The sequence below is a fragment of the Argiope bruennichi genome, chromosome 2, assembly GCF_947563725.1.
Source record: "Argiope bruennichi chromosome 2, qqArgBrue1.1, whole genome shotgun sequence".
Lineage (NCBI taxonomy): Eukaryota > Metazoa > Arthropoda > Arachnida > Araneae > Araneidae > Argiope > Argiope bruennichi.
In genome coordinates, this window is record NC_079152.1 from 54,538,756 (window position 1) to 54,552,561 (window position 13,806).

General features: G+C 28.2%; 1 protein-coding gene across 1 annotated transcript in view; it reads left to right on the forward strand.

Moving 5' to 3' along the window:
• The first annotated feature begins 275 nt into the window (after positions 1–275).
• Positions 276–13,806, forward strand: part of LOC129961176 (uncharacterized) — a 46,692-nt gene continuing 33,161 nt past the window's right edge. The window contains exons 1-3 of the mRNA XM_056074968.1: positions 276–559; positions 7,140–7,304; positions 9,469–9,625. Of these exons, the coding sequence (XP_055930943.1) occupies positions 468–559; positions 7,140–7,304; positions 9,469–9,625 (414 nt within the window). The 5' untranslated portion in view covers positions 276–467. The remainder of the gene's footprint in view (positions 560–7,139; positions 7,305–9,468; positions 9,626–13,806) is intronic.

Below are 13,806 nucleotides of genomic sequence, written 5' to 3' on the forward strand. Positions count from 1 at the left end.
TGAAAAAGCGATTGGAGAAAAATATATATAAGAAAAAAAATCAAGGAAGATTTTAAATATTCGCCGATTAATTACACATTTTTCCACACTGCTAAGCAATTTCATTTGCAAAATCATTATTTCTCGGTTATTTAATTCCATCGAGGAAAAATGAAAGAAAAAAAAATCAGCGTTGGTAGAAAACATACAACTCTGATAAACCTTTTATAATAAAACGTGGGAACAAACCATATGTAGCCGATTGCAGATACGAAATTTTAATAAAGGAAATTGCTTGGCTGTTGTCTAACTCGGCTGGCGTAAGTCAGCAAAGAATGTAACAATTTTTTTTATCTGACTTGTCTTGAATATTGCTTGTAATGCAAACTGCTTAGGTATATACAGGCAACAATCCATTTAATAGTTATTTTACAACGTTTCTTTCAAAATATCAAAACTAAAAACTTAACTTGGAAGTTTTCCGCATCATGGTAGTGGGCACGAAAACTGTAGCAGCGGGTGTATCTGCGGTTGGCCTGGTGACTTTGATGTCAGGTTTAGCAGTGCATTATAGGACACCGTAAGTAGAGATTGTATGAATTTTATTTAAAATTGTTAATTAATATTGTGATTTGATGAGCAATTTTAATTTCTATTTTGAAATGAGTGAGACGTTTCGATATTGTTGATCCCTTCTGCTTGGTTTCAACGTACATTATGGAAACAAATTAATTTATATAATATAAATAATAAATGAATAGTAATATAATATATTATATCTTTAAACGGGCAATTCTATATATATATATATATATATATATATATATATATATATATATATATATATATATATATATATATATATATATATATATATATATATATATATATATATATATATATATATATATATCGATATATATGTATATATATATATACTTGTTTTTTTCGTGTATATCGGAAACGACTCCAACAATTTGGATCAAATTTTATATTTAGATCAGACTTTGCTTTCTAAGTATATATACATAGGTGACTTTCCTGAAAAAAAGCGACTTAAGGCAAAAACCGCATTTTTTTATAACTAACTATTAGAATAAGTATACTCGACTTCCGCCCCCGAAGGTTAGACAATGCAGTCTAGTGGTCAGAACAACGAGAATGACTTGCGTGTTGCGGGTCATCGGTTCGAGGCGCGCTTTTTATTTTATTTTTTATTAATGTTTTTATATTTAATATTTTTGCTTTTTAAATTTAACTACACAGGTGTCTTTCCTTAAAAGACAGGATTTTATAAGCACGCACGCACGCACACACACACAAAAACACCACCACATTTTTCATTACAATTAGAGCCTTTTTCTAGCTGCTCTCATGCTAATAATATCGTATAGCGCCATCTCGGACCCGATTTCAAAATGGTAAAAAGTGTAAGCTCAAAAATATAAACAATTGTAGATAAACTGTAAAATTAACATTGCAATCTAGCATATTGTTTCGAATAACGTGTTAAACTAAGTGCATTCACGATGTTTTTTTTATTTAAATGACCAGTCATATATATATATATATGGAAGATTGAAAAATATTTATGTGTAATAAGTAAGTGATTCGTATCTGAATATTTTAAAAATGTGGTTTTACAAACAAACAAAAAAACAAGACGAGAGAAATTCAGTCTTCCAGATAAATAATAAGTGCAATAATAATAAGTGATAAATAATAAGTGAGTAATGATCAATAATAAACGAATGGAAATAAAAACGTATTATGCTGATTTTTCTTTTCGACAGTGTTATTATTTTTTGTGATTAAAAAAAGGAACCAAAATAGGCGCTAAGAAATGGATGATAGAATCTAAACTGTTTGAGTTCTTTTTTATATTTATATAAATAAGTTCAAGTGAAAACAAAGGTATACATAAATTAAAATCAAAGTAACGTACTCGCTAAAACTGTAATATAAACCTACTTTATATATTAAGAAAATAAAAAAAAATTGACGTCAAAGAAAATGCAGAAGACTGAATAACATGAGTAGAATCTCAGTAACTGCTTGTGGTGAATAGCTTATAAGCCAGTTAACAGCTACGCTACCCGAGCAATTGCTTTTGTATCGTGTCAAATTACTGGGCTGTGAACCACAAGGTTCACAAGGTTAAAAAGGTTCTATTCTCCCACATCTCAATTCGCCACATTGGTGACCCGGACGTGATACCTTCAACCTTCGTACAGCTATTACCGTCACATGCTCTTACATTAACTTAAAATGTAAAAAATCAAAAACGAAAGGAAATGAAATCAAAGAAAAGTTCCGAATAACAACAAATGAAAGATATAAGTATCCGTAAGTGTTATGTTTCAACTGATATAAATTTCTATAATACGTTCGAGAATATAGAGGAATTGTTAATCCTGTATTATCAAACACTATATATTATATAAAATTAGTCTTTGGGCCAAAAACAATATAATACATATATTATATAATAAAATAAAAAATAAGATAGTGGAATTTTAATAATGCCAACGAAAGAATAAATTAAAACATTGTATGGAAATGTTAAAAAAATTTAAATTATTCTGGTTAATGTATCAGCAAGGGATTAATTCTGTTTGGAAAGAAATAATTTTTTAAAAAAAGATTTCGAATATTTTCAAATTTATTATTAGAGGAAAGAATAAAATGCTGCTTTAAAATTTAGAATTTCCGAACATCTCATTAATTTTTCTCGGCATAGTTCAAATGCAATAAATTATTTGATTTTTTCCCCTTACCATTTTAATTAAATAATCTTTTTTAAAAACGTTCTTTTTACACATTATACACAAGTTATTAGAATATAAAACGTCAGAGGAAATTTGAATGAAAATTAATGATTATTAAAATATTTCTTGTGGAACTGTTTATACTGTAAAGAAAGGAATACAAATATGAATTCATATTTTACTGTTTTAAAAGTCACACTAATTTATTCTACTTTTGAAATCCGCTGCATGAATAAACAACTGAATGAATTCTTTTTTCAAAAACTAATTAGTTATTTCTGTCTTTGTAGATTAAAAACTCTAAATTCGCTCGAAGCTTCCGAACACACTTGGAAAATTATTTCCTTAGGGCTGAATGAACTGAACTGAAAAGAAACTTTCTTTTTTTGAATTTTATTATTTCAATATATTATGAATTTCGAATTATTAAGCATGAAACCATTTTTCCAGAGTGTTCCTTTGAAGAAATTATTATTTTGAAAAGAAGATTTTATAACTAAAAATAAATAACATAAATATTAATAAATCTCTTTTTTTTGTACTTTTTAACCTAGAAACGACATAGAATAACCAACATAGAAAAATATTCTTTTGTCATGTTTCTACAAATGAATGTGGCTACTAGTTTTATTTCATTTTTATTACTGCTATTCTATTTAAGTAACATATAAATGCTAGGGAATTTCTTAAAATTCTTAAGTCTATTTTCCATGAATTTTTAATTTTTCGACGCATATTTACTACATCAAATAGTTATTTCTATATTTTAATTATAGAAATAAATTTGCGGATGTTTTCTAAGTTTTCTGACAGATGGCAGCACAGAGATTAAAGATGAGCGTTAAATAACCGAAGATCTGAATAGGAGGTTGCTGGTAATTGGTTACGTTTTGAGTACAGAACGTTAAGTAAATCTTTGCAAATGCTGACTACACGTTAAGAAATTGCAGCCTATGTTGTTACTGATTATGATTAAAAAATTATTAATGATAAATAAAAAAGATAAATGATGACAAATTTCAGAAATGAAAACGTAAATATAAAGCGTTTTCTTCGTAAAATCGAATACAAACAAAATTTATTAAAATAGTTATATTGAAATAAATCTATTTAAAAATTATTTTCTAAGCATGATAGCACGGAACATTATAAGATTTCTTTTTGATGCATTTTGTTAAATAGAGAGCTTAGTAAATCAATTAAAATTTAGCATTAGTAAGTACCCCACAATTTACAATTACAATGCGACTGTATTATTTCCCATTATAACCAAGAATTTCTAAATGCGCGAGAACTATAATTTTGGCTATGTTTTTTTTCTTACTGAAAATAATTCTAATCACATTTTCAGAAATTAAATATTTTAGAAACTACCTTCGAAAAATATGAGAATTATTCATCAAATATTATAAAATAAGCTTTAATTTTTTCATTTTATTTTCTGATATATCATCTTCTTACTTCTCTAATTTATTCTCACATTTTAATTTTTACGACGAAAGAAAATGTATAGAAATATTTGCATCTCTTTTTACTACATGCTTCTAACTCTAGATTTTAAATTTAAATTTGGGCTTAATTTGTTTTTCATTTACTATTAGATTTTGGTAATTAGCTGTTTCAATGAGAATATTGATTATTTTTCATTTTCAATTAAATCTCTTATGCAAATCTTTAATATTAATGATTCTTTCAAAAAATGTTTTTAATTATTAAATTGTACAGATATTAAAGACGTCGCTATTATAATAATCTTATAAGCTATTCTATTCTTTATACATACAAACTTTTCTAATAAAGTGAAATCCCGTGCTATCACAATTGCATTAAAAATGTAATTTTCCGGTTTATCTAACTTTCTGGATATTGTAATTTCACTTTCTTATTCGCCGTATGAACAATGCAAATAATAAGCAGAATCTTTCTTCATGATTTTAAACATTGGGAAAAAAATCACGAGATTTAATATTCGATGAAAGATGAATTTCATTGCAACAATGAAAAGTATTGTTGCAAATTAAGCAATTTTCTCAAGATTATCAAATTCATTTAAAAGTTGAGATACAGTTTCATTTCTTAAATAGACAATTTGTTAAATTTTAGATTAGTGTTAAAATTATTTGATTGCAATATTTTTAAAAATTAACATGGGGAACTATATGAATTTCTTTACTTTAAAAAAAAGCAAACATTCCAAAATGCCCATTCACAATTCCTGTAGTTTATTTCTATCAAAATTGCCCCACCAAAGTTTATTTCTGCCAAAATACAAGCACGCTTAAAAATGTAAAGGATCATTTGCAGTTGATTTAAATATTTTTATTGAAAATTGTATAATTTCTTTAGATAATTATCGCAAAACAGATCAATAGTAAATTTTTATCTCAATTCACTTTAGGTACAATTTATCTTACGAGCTATGATTTTTAACTAATCTAGATATCGATTAACCTCAAGGAAGATTATAAATACAATTGAAACTATGAGCTCTAATTATATAGATCAAGAGAGTTCGATCAATCAATTCGATTTATTATAATCGAAGTTTTCAGGAGGAAAATTTTGGCTGAATAGCTAAAATAGCCATATCATTCCTTAATACTATTTTATTTGCTTTATCGCAGAATTGCAAATTGTCTCTCGTGTTTTCAAAACCAAACATGTCTGCAAACACAAACTTTATTTACCATAACATAATGCCATCTTGTGCCCCGGTATCTATAACACTAAGTTATCGAACCAGTTGGATGAGCACAAGATAGAAAGAAGAAGAAAAAAAAAAAAATGTTAAAAGAAAGAAAGAGACGACAAACCATCCAGGGATCTCCAGTGAGAATCTCATCGGTGTCAAATTCTACACGACTGTATTCAATTATTGGCGAAGTAATAACTAAATGGAGGGACAATAAAACTTAAACAAATGGTGACTATGGGTTGAACTTACAGGGAAATGAGATTACTAACTGAAAAGGAAAAAAATGATAAATTACATTGCGAACATCTGTAAGACATGTATAAGCATATAAACAAACATTGTAGAGTCAGAAATCTGTACCATCCGCCTGCGTCCTGTGTTTTGATTTCCTTCATGAGAACTGCACTTTTGAAGGACTTTTGATTGAATAATTTAATTGACTTTGACAAGTGGCATTTTGGTCTCAGTTATTGTGTAGTTTTGAAGAGGTCTTGGTATTTATGAACATGATTTACTATGGACTGGATCTTGCCGCCCGAAAGGGTATTCGATGCAACGCTCCTGTACCACTTCATTTACTTTACTTTATACTGAACTTTATTTACCAACGATATTCAAAGAAAGATGAGAATAAGTATCAAATTCACAGACAATAAATACAAAATTCATGTTTCCTTGCAAGATGTTAAGTGTTTTGGAGGCTCCTTACTGTAATTGCATTGAAAAATAAGGAATGCTGGTAGTTATTTATCTTTTAGAAATCTACGCATCATTTCAGATATCAGAAATATAAAACCAGTTTATCTGACTAGATAGATAATCCCCCGAGGGCACCTCGAAATGAGGATGAGATGCTTCCGGTATGGTGGTTGGATCTCGCCACCCTGGAGGGTACACAAAAAGGTGGGGAATCTGGTTCTTCCCATCGATGACGGGACGTACTTCTTTGGGAAGGGTTGTACCGTGATCGGTGATGGCCCTTAGGTCTCAACCACAGTTCCCGCCAGTGTTGCTGTTGCGGTGGTCCGATAATTCAGTATTATTTATCCGTGTGCCTTCGGGCGGGTCGGAGAATCAGTGATAGGACTTATCTTTATAGATATAGGGAGAACAAAAGTCATGAGCAAAACTAAAACCTTTTTTATGCTCATGAATGTACAGGCCCAAAATATCCATTGTATCACAAACATGAGAATCAAACAGTTATAACTTTTCCTCGTAGCAGAGTCTATAATTGTTATATTTAAATTTTTTACAAATAGTAATGTAAGTGTGGAAATGTCGATGAAATACTTGGCGCAGACTTTTGGGATGATTCTTTCAAAGATATAATCACTCGAATATTCATTGAGGCTATTAATTGGTATTTTTGAAATTGTACACCACTCTAGAATTGAAGCTATCCTGAGGTATTATTTCAAAAACTAATGGGGAAAAGATAGTCTCAAAGTTCCTATTAATAAAATAAGTGAATATTTATTTTCATGAGTACCTTTTTTCATTTTCGCAAAAACATGAAATAAATAAAGTTAAATAATTAAAAAAAATGTTTATTATTGAAAAATCTAATGTTGACCATTAAGTTAGATTTGTCCAATGTATTATTTCAACAAACAATTGCGTAAATAAACGATTTTGTATTCACATTTTTTTTTTTTAAATTTGAATTTGGTAATGTAATTTATTTTTATTTTCAGGAGATCAGTGGATAATGAGTTGTTGAATGTCATGAATTCTGAGAGTGGAGCAGTGGCCGGTCGAATTGTAACAATTCCAGCTAAGACTTACATCAGGGCTTTTAAGGCTTCTTTGAAACTAGGACAATGCCCTCTGAAAATGGAAGAAAGCAATATAAAAAGATGGTAATAGAATTCCACCAAAATCTTATAAATTTCTTTTGGATAAATTCCAGATTTCATTTTAAATTAAAATAATACTGTTTTGTTTAAATAAGCAAATGTCTGATATTTTAGCTTTTTAAGAACACATTTTTTAAAAATAATTTTAGAACGTTAATATTAAATTCAGTTAATGTTAGCAACTGAATTTGTTATTATTGAATGTGCCTATTACTGAATAAGCAGTCTTTCAAAACTTATTAGTTTTCCAGTCTGTAATCACTATTTTCTGCTTGCAAAGGATAAAGTCTAAATCATAGGATCTCGAATATTTAACCCTTTCCACTCGACTGTCTTCTCTTCGTCACCATTCAAGACGAAGATTCATCATTTTGACGTTTTATTCATTTATTTTTGAATTTTACATGTAAAAATACCTACAGAATGTTAGAAAGATGTAGATTCATATTTCCTGGAAAATTCAACTTAAAACAGTTGCATGCATTTATTTTTTGGCCTAAAAATAGATCCATGTATTAAGTGAATAATTATGCATCGAATTATCATTCCGAGTGTAAAGGGTGAAACATAAAATTTGTGACCCACTAAAATGAGTGTTTCAGTAAATGTATTCATATGCTATGTCAAACCTATGATGTGAGCTACAATATTTTTTTAAAAGCGTGTTTAAAACTAGTCATGCATTATGACTTATCAGCCTGGAAGAATATCTAACAGCACGAAAAGGATGACTTTAAAACATTTTTAAGAAACCATTCATATAAAATATTAATTTTTCAGGGAGCAAACCATGTAAAATGACGATTTAAGTAAAGATATCAAAAAATTAAAGATTAGTATAATTTAAAACTAATTTCTATCAAAGATGTAAATTGAGATCCTATCCTTTATGCAATTTCATTTATTAGAACTAGGTGAACTGTAAATTTTTATAAGAACATTTTTTTTTTACTAACACATGATCAGATTAATTAAAAGATTAAACTGAACATTTACTTTAGAATGTATCAATAATTTTAGCAGAAATGGAAGGGTGATTCTTAAGTGAACATTTATTCGTTACTTATGTATGTGACTTATTTCAAAAATTTTTTTTCAGAAAATAATTAATATAACTCTGTTTGTATGGATTATCCTATAACTATTTTCAATTTGTAAAAGGAAAAACTGAAAAAACGCAATATTTAAATATTAACAGAAATAAACATGGCTTATTGTATTTAATTTTAATATATAGGTAATCGGTAAACTGCTTTTAAACCCCTAAATTCAAAACTAATCGGGGAAGTTGAAAAGGCTCATCTAAAATTGAAAAATGCATCTTGAGATTCCTAACCCCTTTCCCCGAGTATTTTTTTCATATTTTTAAAATTTTTTTTTTGTTAACAGTTTTTGTTGCTTCACTCGGAAAAACTGTATGCTAATAACCGGAGAATGCATTTTTCAATTTTAAGGCGAACCCTTTTTTAAGTCACAGAAAGTTTATAATTTTAAAGGCAAATATCTTCGTTAATTTTACAGATAATTCTACAAGACCTTTTACTGCGCTTTTATTAAAGTATAGTCCGAATGTCTTCTGAATTAGAAATATAAGAAGGAACGATTAAATTAAATTATTTACTTAGAAAATTTTTAATATATAAAAATATTAAAGTTAATTCTTAATATAGGAAAAGGTTTTGTCAGTTAGCCTATCTGAAATCTTTATGATTTCCGTTGCTGTTTTTTCTGCTCTTTTCTCTACAAAGGCAGAACATAAAAGTAAAACATTTGGAAATTGAAACCTGAAAAGAAAAATAAGTGGTATAATAATGATGAATCGAAAGATTTTAGCATTTCACTTTTTAAAACATTTTACTGGCTTTTATCTTCTATTTTATCTTCGATTTTTTTTCTCATAATTACAACTGATATTACCAATTATTGTTTATGTCACTTATGGTACACAACTTAAGATGAACTTCACCTCATAACAGTCAATAGAAGTATCCTTGTTAAAAAGAATAAAAAATTTTCCTTTTAAACGCTATTTTAATAAAGAAAATGCAAAAGAAGGAAGCGAGAAATTCAATTTTTACTAGCAAATGATGAATAGATATTTCTATACGAAAAACAGCAAAGGATGGTTTAAATGTTTGACTGAGATGCTACTTTTTTTCCTGGGTAGCAATGAAGAGTTTGTTGGCGATTCTGTGTTCCTGGCCAAGGGTTCAATGACCGTCGATGTTGCCAAGGTCCAGAGTAGCGAGGACATTTTACTGCATGTTATGGGGAGTATCGGCACCAGCGTCGGCGTTTTAGGTCTCGTCAGTGTCAGTCCCAAAGTAAGATAGTTTTAATTCCATTTTGAATTTTTTAAAAGCATAGTTTGGAAAATATTACCTTTTTTTTTATTAAAATCCATTATAGAAAAGATATTTCGATTCTTGGTTTTATTCCTATGAATAGACTTTGAACTAATTTTTTTGAGTAAATAGAAAATTTTAACGAAAATATACATTTTTTTACATTTTACTTTTATTTTTTCATATTTAATCGTTTTAACCAAGAAATAATTCTGATACTTGCAACAAACTAAACTGACAAGGAATTTATATATTTGAAATAATTTTTTTTCTTTATAACATCTAATTTTAGAATGCATTAGCTATCTATTTACCATTTAATATATCGAATTTTTGACTTACCAGAGAGATGAAACAAAGCATTAATCCCAGGCTCGGTTTAAAATAAACTTTGTGCAATTTATTCAGTCTGATAAATCAGATTAATCTTTTTTTCTTAAAAATTAATCTTATGAGGCACTATATAATTTTACTTTTCACCATTCGCAAGTCCTTTTCCTATTTCCAAATATTCAAAAGATTATAAGCGAATTTAGGTTTTTATTATTAATTTTACCTACAGCAAACGATTTTGTATAATGGAAAGAAATGCCTGTAAACTATTTCGTTATGAAAGAAATTAACAACTGAAAAATTTATTAATTTATTCAACTTAGTGCTTGATGGTAGTGTTGTTCATGTACTCAATTTACTAAAATCTAAAATTAATATATCATTGATAACAGTGTTCTGAAAGATATAAAATTTTTAACAAAGAAGCAAATGTGTTGGAAAGGGATATATTTTTTTTGTAATAATAGTGTAAATGGTGAATACTTAACAATTGAAATGTCAGTGAAAGCTTAATGAATGTATTTAATGGTACGACAACGAATGTATAGGTTAGGAAGAGGGAAGCACTTAATCCACCAATTAGATGTCTTTGCTAATTTTCAACGATTTATTATTTGTTAAGCAGCCTTCATAATTGAACAATTTGGGAGTTTTATAAGATTTATGGTTTTATTTTAGATATGAGCAGATACATCTATTTTTAATCATATTTTTGCCAGAGAATGCACTAAAACAAAGAATTCAGTTCAATTAATTAAATTAAGCAAAAACAAAGAATAAAAAACCGATATCGTTATCAAACAGATTTTACCGGAAAAAGCTTAGAAATTTCCATTTAATGGAAAGTTATAGTGGTAAACAAGTTGCTAGGTCAATTTTTTGAAAGGGTTCGTGATGCTGGATAAACCAAGCTACCGAATTGGAATGAAAGTCTAAATAAATAAAAAATAAGAGCTAGAATTTATATTATAAAGAGATGTTATTTAAATATTGAAAAATATACCTAAAAAAACTATGCACCACATGCATACATCTTGATTTTTTAAAGCATTATATGAATTTCTTTTCAAAGTAGACGCAGAATAGTTTAGATAAGTAGCCTGGTGATTTATTTAATAATAAATGTTACTATTTTTTACAATTTAATTTTAAAAAAACTTGGAAACTATTCCTTTCATTATAGAAGAATTGTGGATTTTAATTCATTTGTTCTCGAGTATTGCCCTCCAAGTTTTTGTACGTCGTATTTTTTCCCATATAGAAAATCTGTAAGGAAAAACTTAACGACTGAATTGAATTTAAGCGAATCTATGTTATTTAAAACTGAAGTAGAGTTTAAACTCTTTAATGGTTCAAGTCGTTTCGTATACGGATAATTTATGGAAATCCTTTCACTCGAGAAAAGGGATGAACTACATTTTTCTTTTTTTCCCCTGACCTTTAAAAAACAAATTCATTCCTGGGGATCAGCAAATTTTAAATTACTAAAGTTAAAGAAATACAGTTTTATTCTGTTTTATTATGCATCGTATATTCAAGATCATTTAAAGACAGACAGAGAAAGAAAAAGTGAAAACATAGTTGTATTTCGTAAAAAACTTTAGTCTTCTGTTTTAGCCTCTTCGGAAATTTATTTTTCTGAAGCTAAAAAAAAGTGGTTTGAATTTGTGGTTTTGATTATGGATATTTTTGTATTAGCAACAATTAAGTGAATTAGGAAAATTAATCTGTATTTCAGTATCAAATTTTGGTTTCCATATTTTGGAAAAACGGTATCCAAGACACATTCAGTATAAATGCCAGATTCTATATTTGTTACTATTGTTCACCAATGCCAATTAAAGCATTTGCGACATTAGCTACGGTCCACAATTTTAAGTGAAATGACGGGAAGAAGGATCTTAATTAGAAAGCATGTGAGAAAATTTCGAGGAGACATTCCCCGAAATTGGATGTTTTAAAAAAATAATATAATACAGTATTTAAGTAAGATTTGTTGCATATCGACCTATTCAGGAATTCGGTGATCCGTGCGAGTACAAATCTTATTAGCGTTGCTTCATTATTTTGCATCGCTTCATTCATTTTTTAAAATCTCTTGACAACGTAATCTATTTGCAGATTTCGCACTGCAAAAATATTTTTCAGTTTCTGTTTAGTATTATTTCCTTGAATTCATGCTCTTTTTCCATTGTCGTACTTTCCAGCACTGATTGCATCTTTTACCACATCTAGCTTTAGAAATGGGAGAAATCTTTTATTCGACTAATGTTATATTCAATAAATATAAATGGGATAAATAAACTAATGGTATTTGGCCTATACTAAATTTATAATTATCTTACTCTATTCATTTCTATTAGTATTTCATAATTTATAGTGCTTTCCAACCATTTCCCATTTAGATATCGAAAAGAATAGATATGTTACTAAAAAATTAATAATGTATATTTACGCAAGAGTGCATCTATTTGCAATTCTAGAAGGCAATCTCCAATGGAAATGCTTAATGATAAAATCATTATAATTTTTTCATAGCCCAATAATTGTTTTATAATGCCTTGCTTATTTAATTAATAATGAATCAATGTGCTTAGTTCGTTGTTTACACCCAAAAATCTGCAGTTAATGTAATGATACATTCATTTAGTTTCATAATGAAGTTAGTTGTAACTTTTCCCATCTGTATCCAAGATACAACAAACATAAAAGTAGGTTGTTCATAAAAGTATTTTATGCGAGACATTACTTCGATAAATAATTATTTCATTTTATCCCTATATATAATTAATTCATGATTTGAAATGTGAAACTAGTTTACGTAATTGAAAAGTTTCTCTATAGCTCGAAAAGAATCAAAAATATTATTTAATGTTTAAAGCATAGTTTGTAAAATTTTCAGTTGTTGCAACTAGATATATCTTAAGCATTCATGACATTCTTAAATCAAATTAAATGTTTAGAAAGTCAATCCGTCTTTAAATCTATTTTTGGGCATATCTGCTTCTTTAGGAGTGGTTAATTTTCTCATATTACAGAAATTTAGTGATGAATTTCTTTTCCTGCTCTTTGAAAATTTGATGATTCCAAGTCAATATTAGTTAACAAAATTAGCTGTGATACAAATCGTTATTAAAAATTAATTAAAAATAAATAACTACAAGATATATTAATCTGTTTTTATAAAACTGATATTGAATCCTATAACGTAATTATGCCTTAAACCAAAAAAAAAAAAAAAAAAAAATCCTAAATGTTAGGACCGATGCACATCTTAAACCCTCTATTTAGTCTACAAATGCACATTGAAAATGCATCGCCATCTGCCAATTGGCTGTTATAAAGGGTTGCTCTAAATAATTGGGCAAAAATCTTAAACCTTATTGGACTTGAACAAGGTTCTCTCGTTTAACAATGTATGTATATTGGTGCAAATTGATAGGTCTCTTACTATTAGCTTACATTGGTTATTTACCCAGATGCTTCACATTCAATAGTGCTAGCTAATTAATCAATTGCATCTGAATCTGTTCGCCAATGTCTCATGTCTACTAAAAACGCTACGCGTTATTTTTTTTCTTAGGATCCAATAACTTTACTTACCAAAATACTGTAAATCAACTAATTTTTTGGAAAAGTCATTATATTACATGTTTATAGATATCATTTGAAAAGTAATGGTACAAATAACCAGTGAAAGTTATCCATGCCCTGCCTAGGCATCCAGAGTTTAAATGAACGATTGTCATCGTAATAGTTACACGAGAACTAAAGCTGAAATCTTAAAAACTCTCGCCTTTCATCATACACTCTTTCCATTAGAAAGA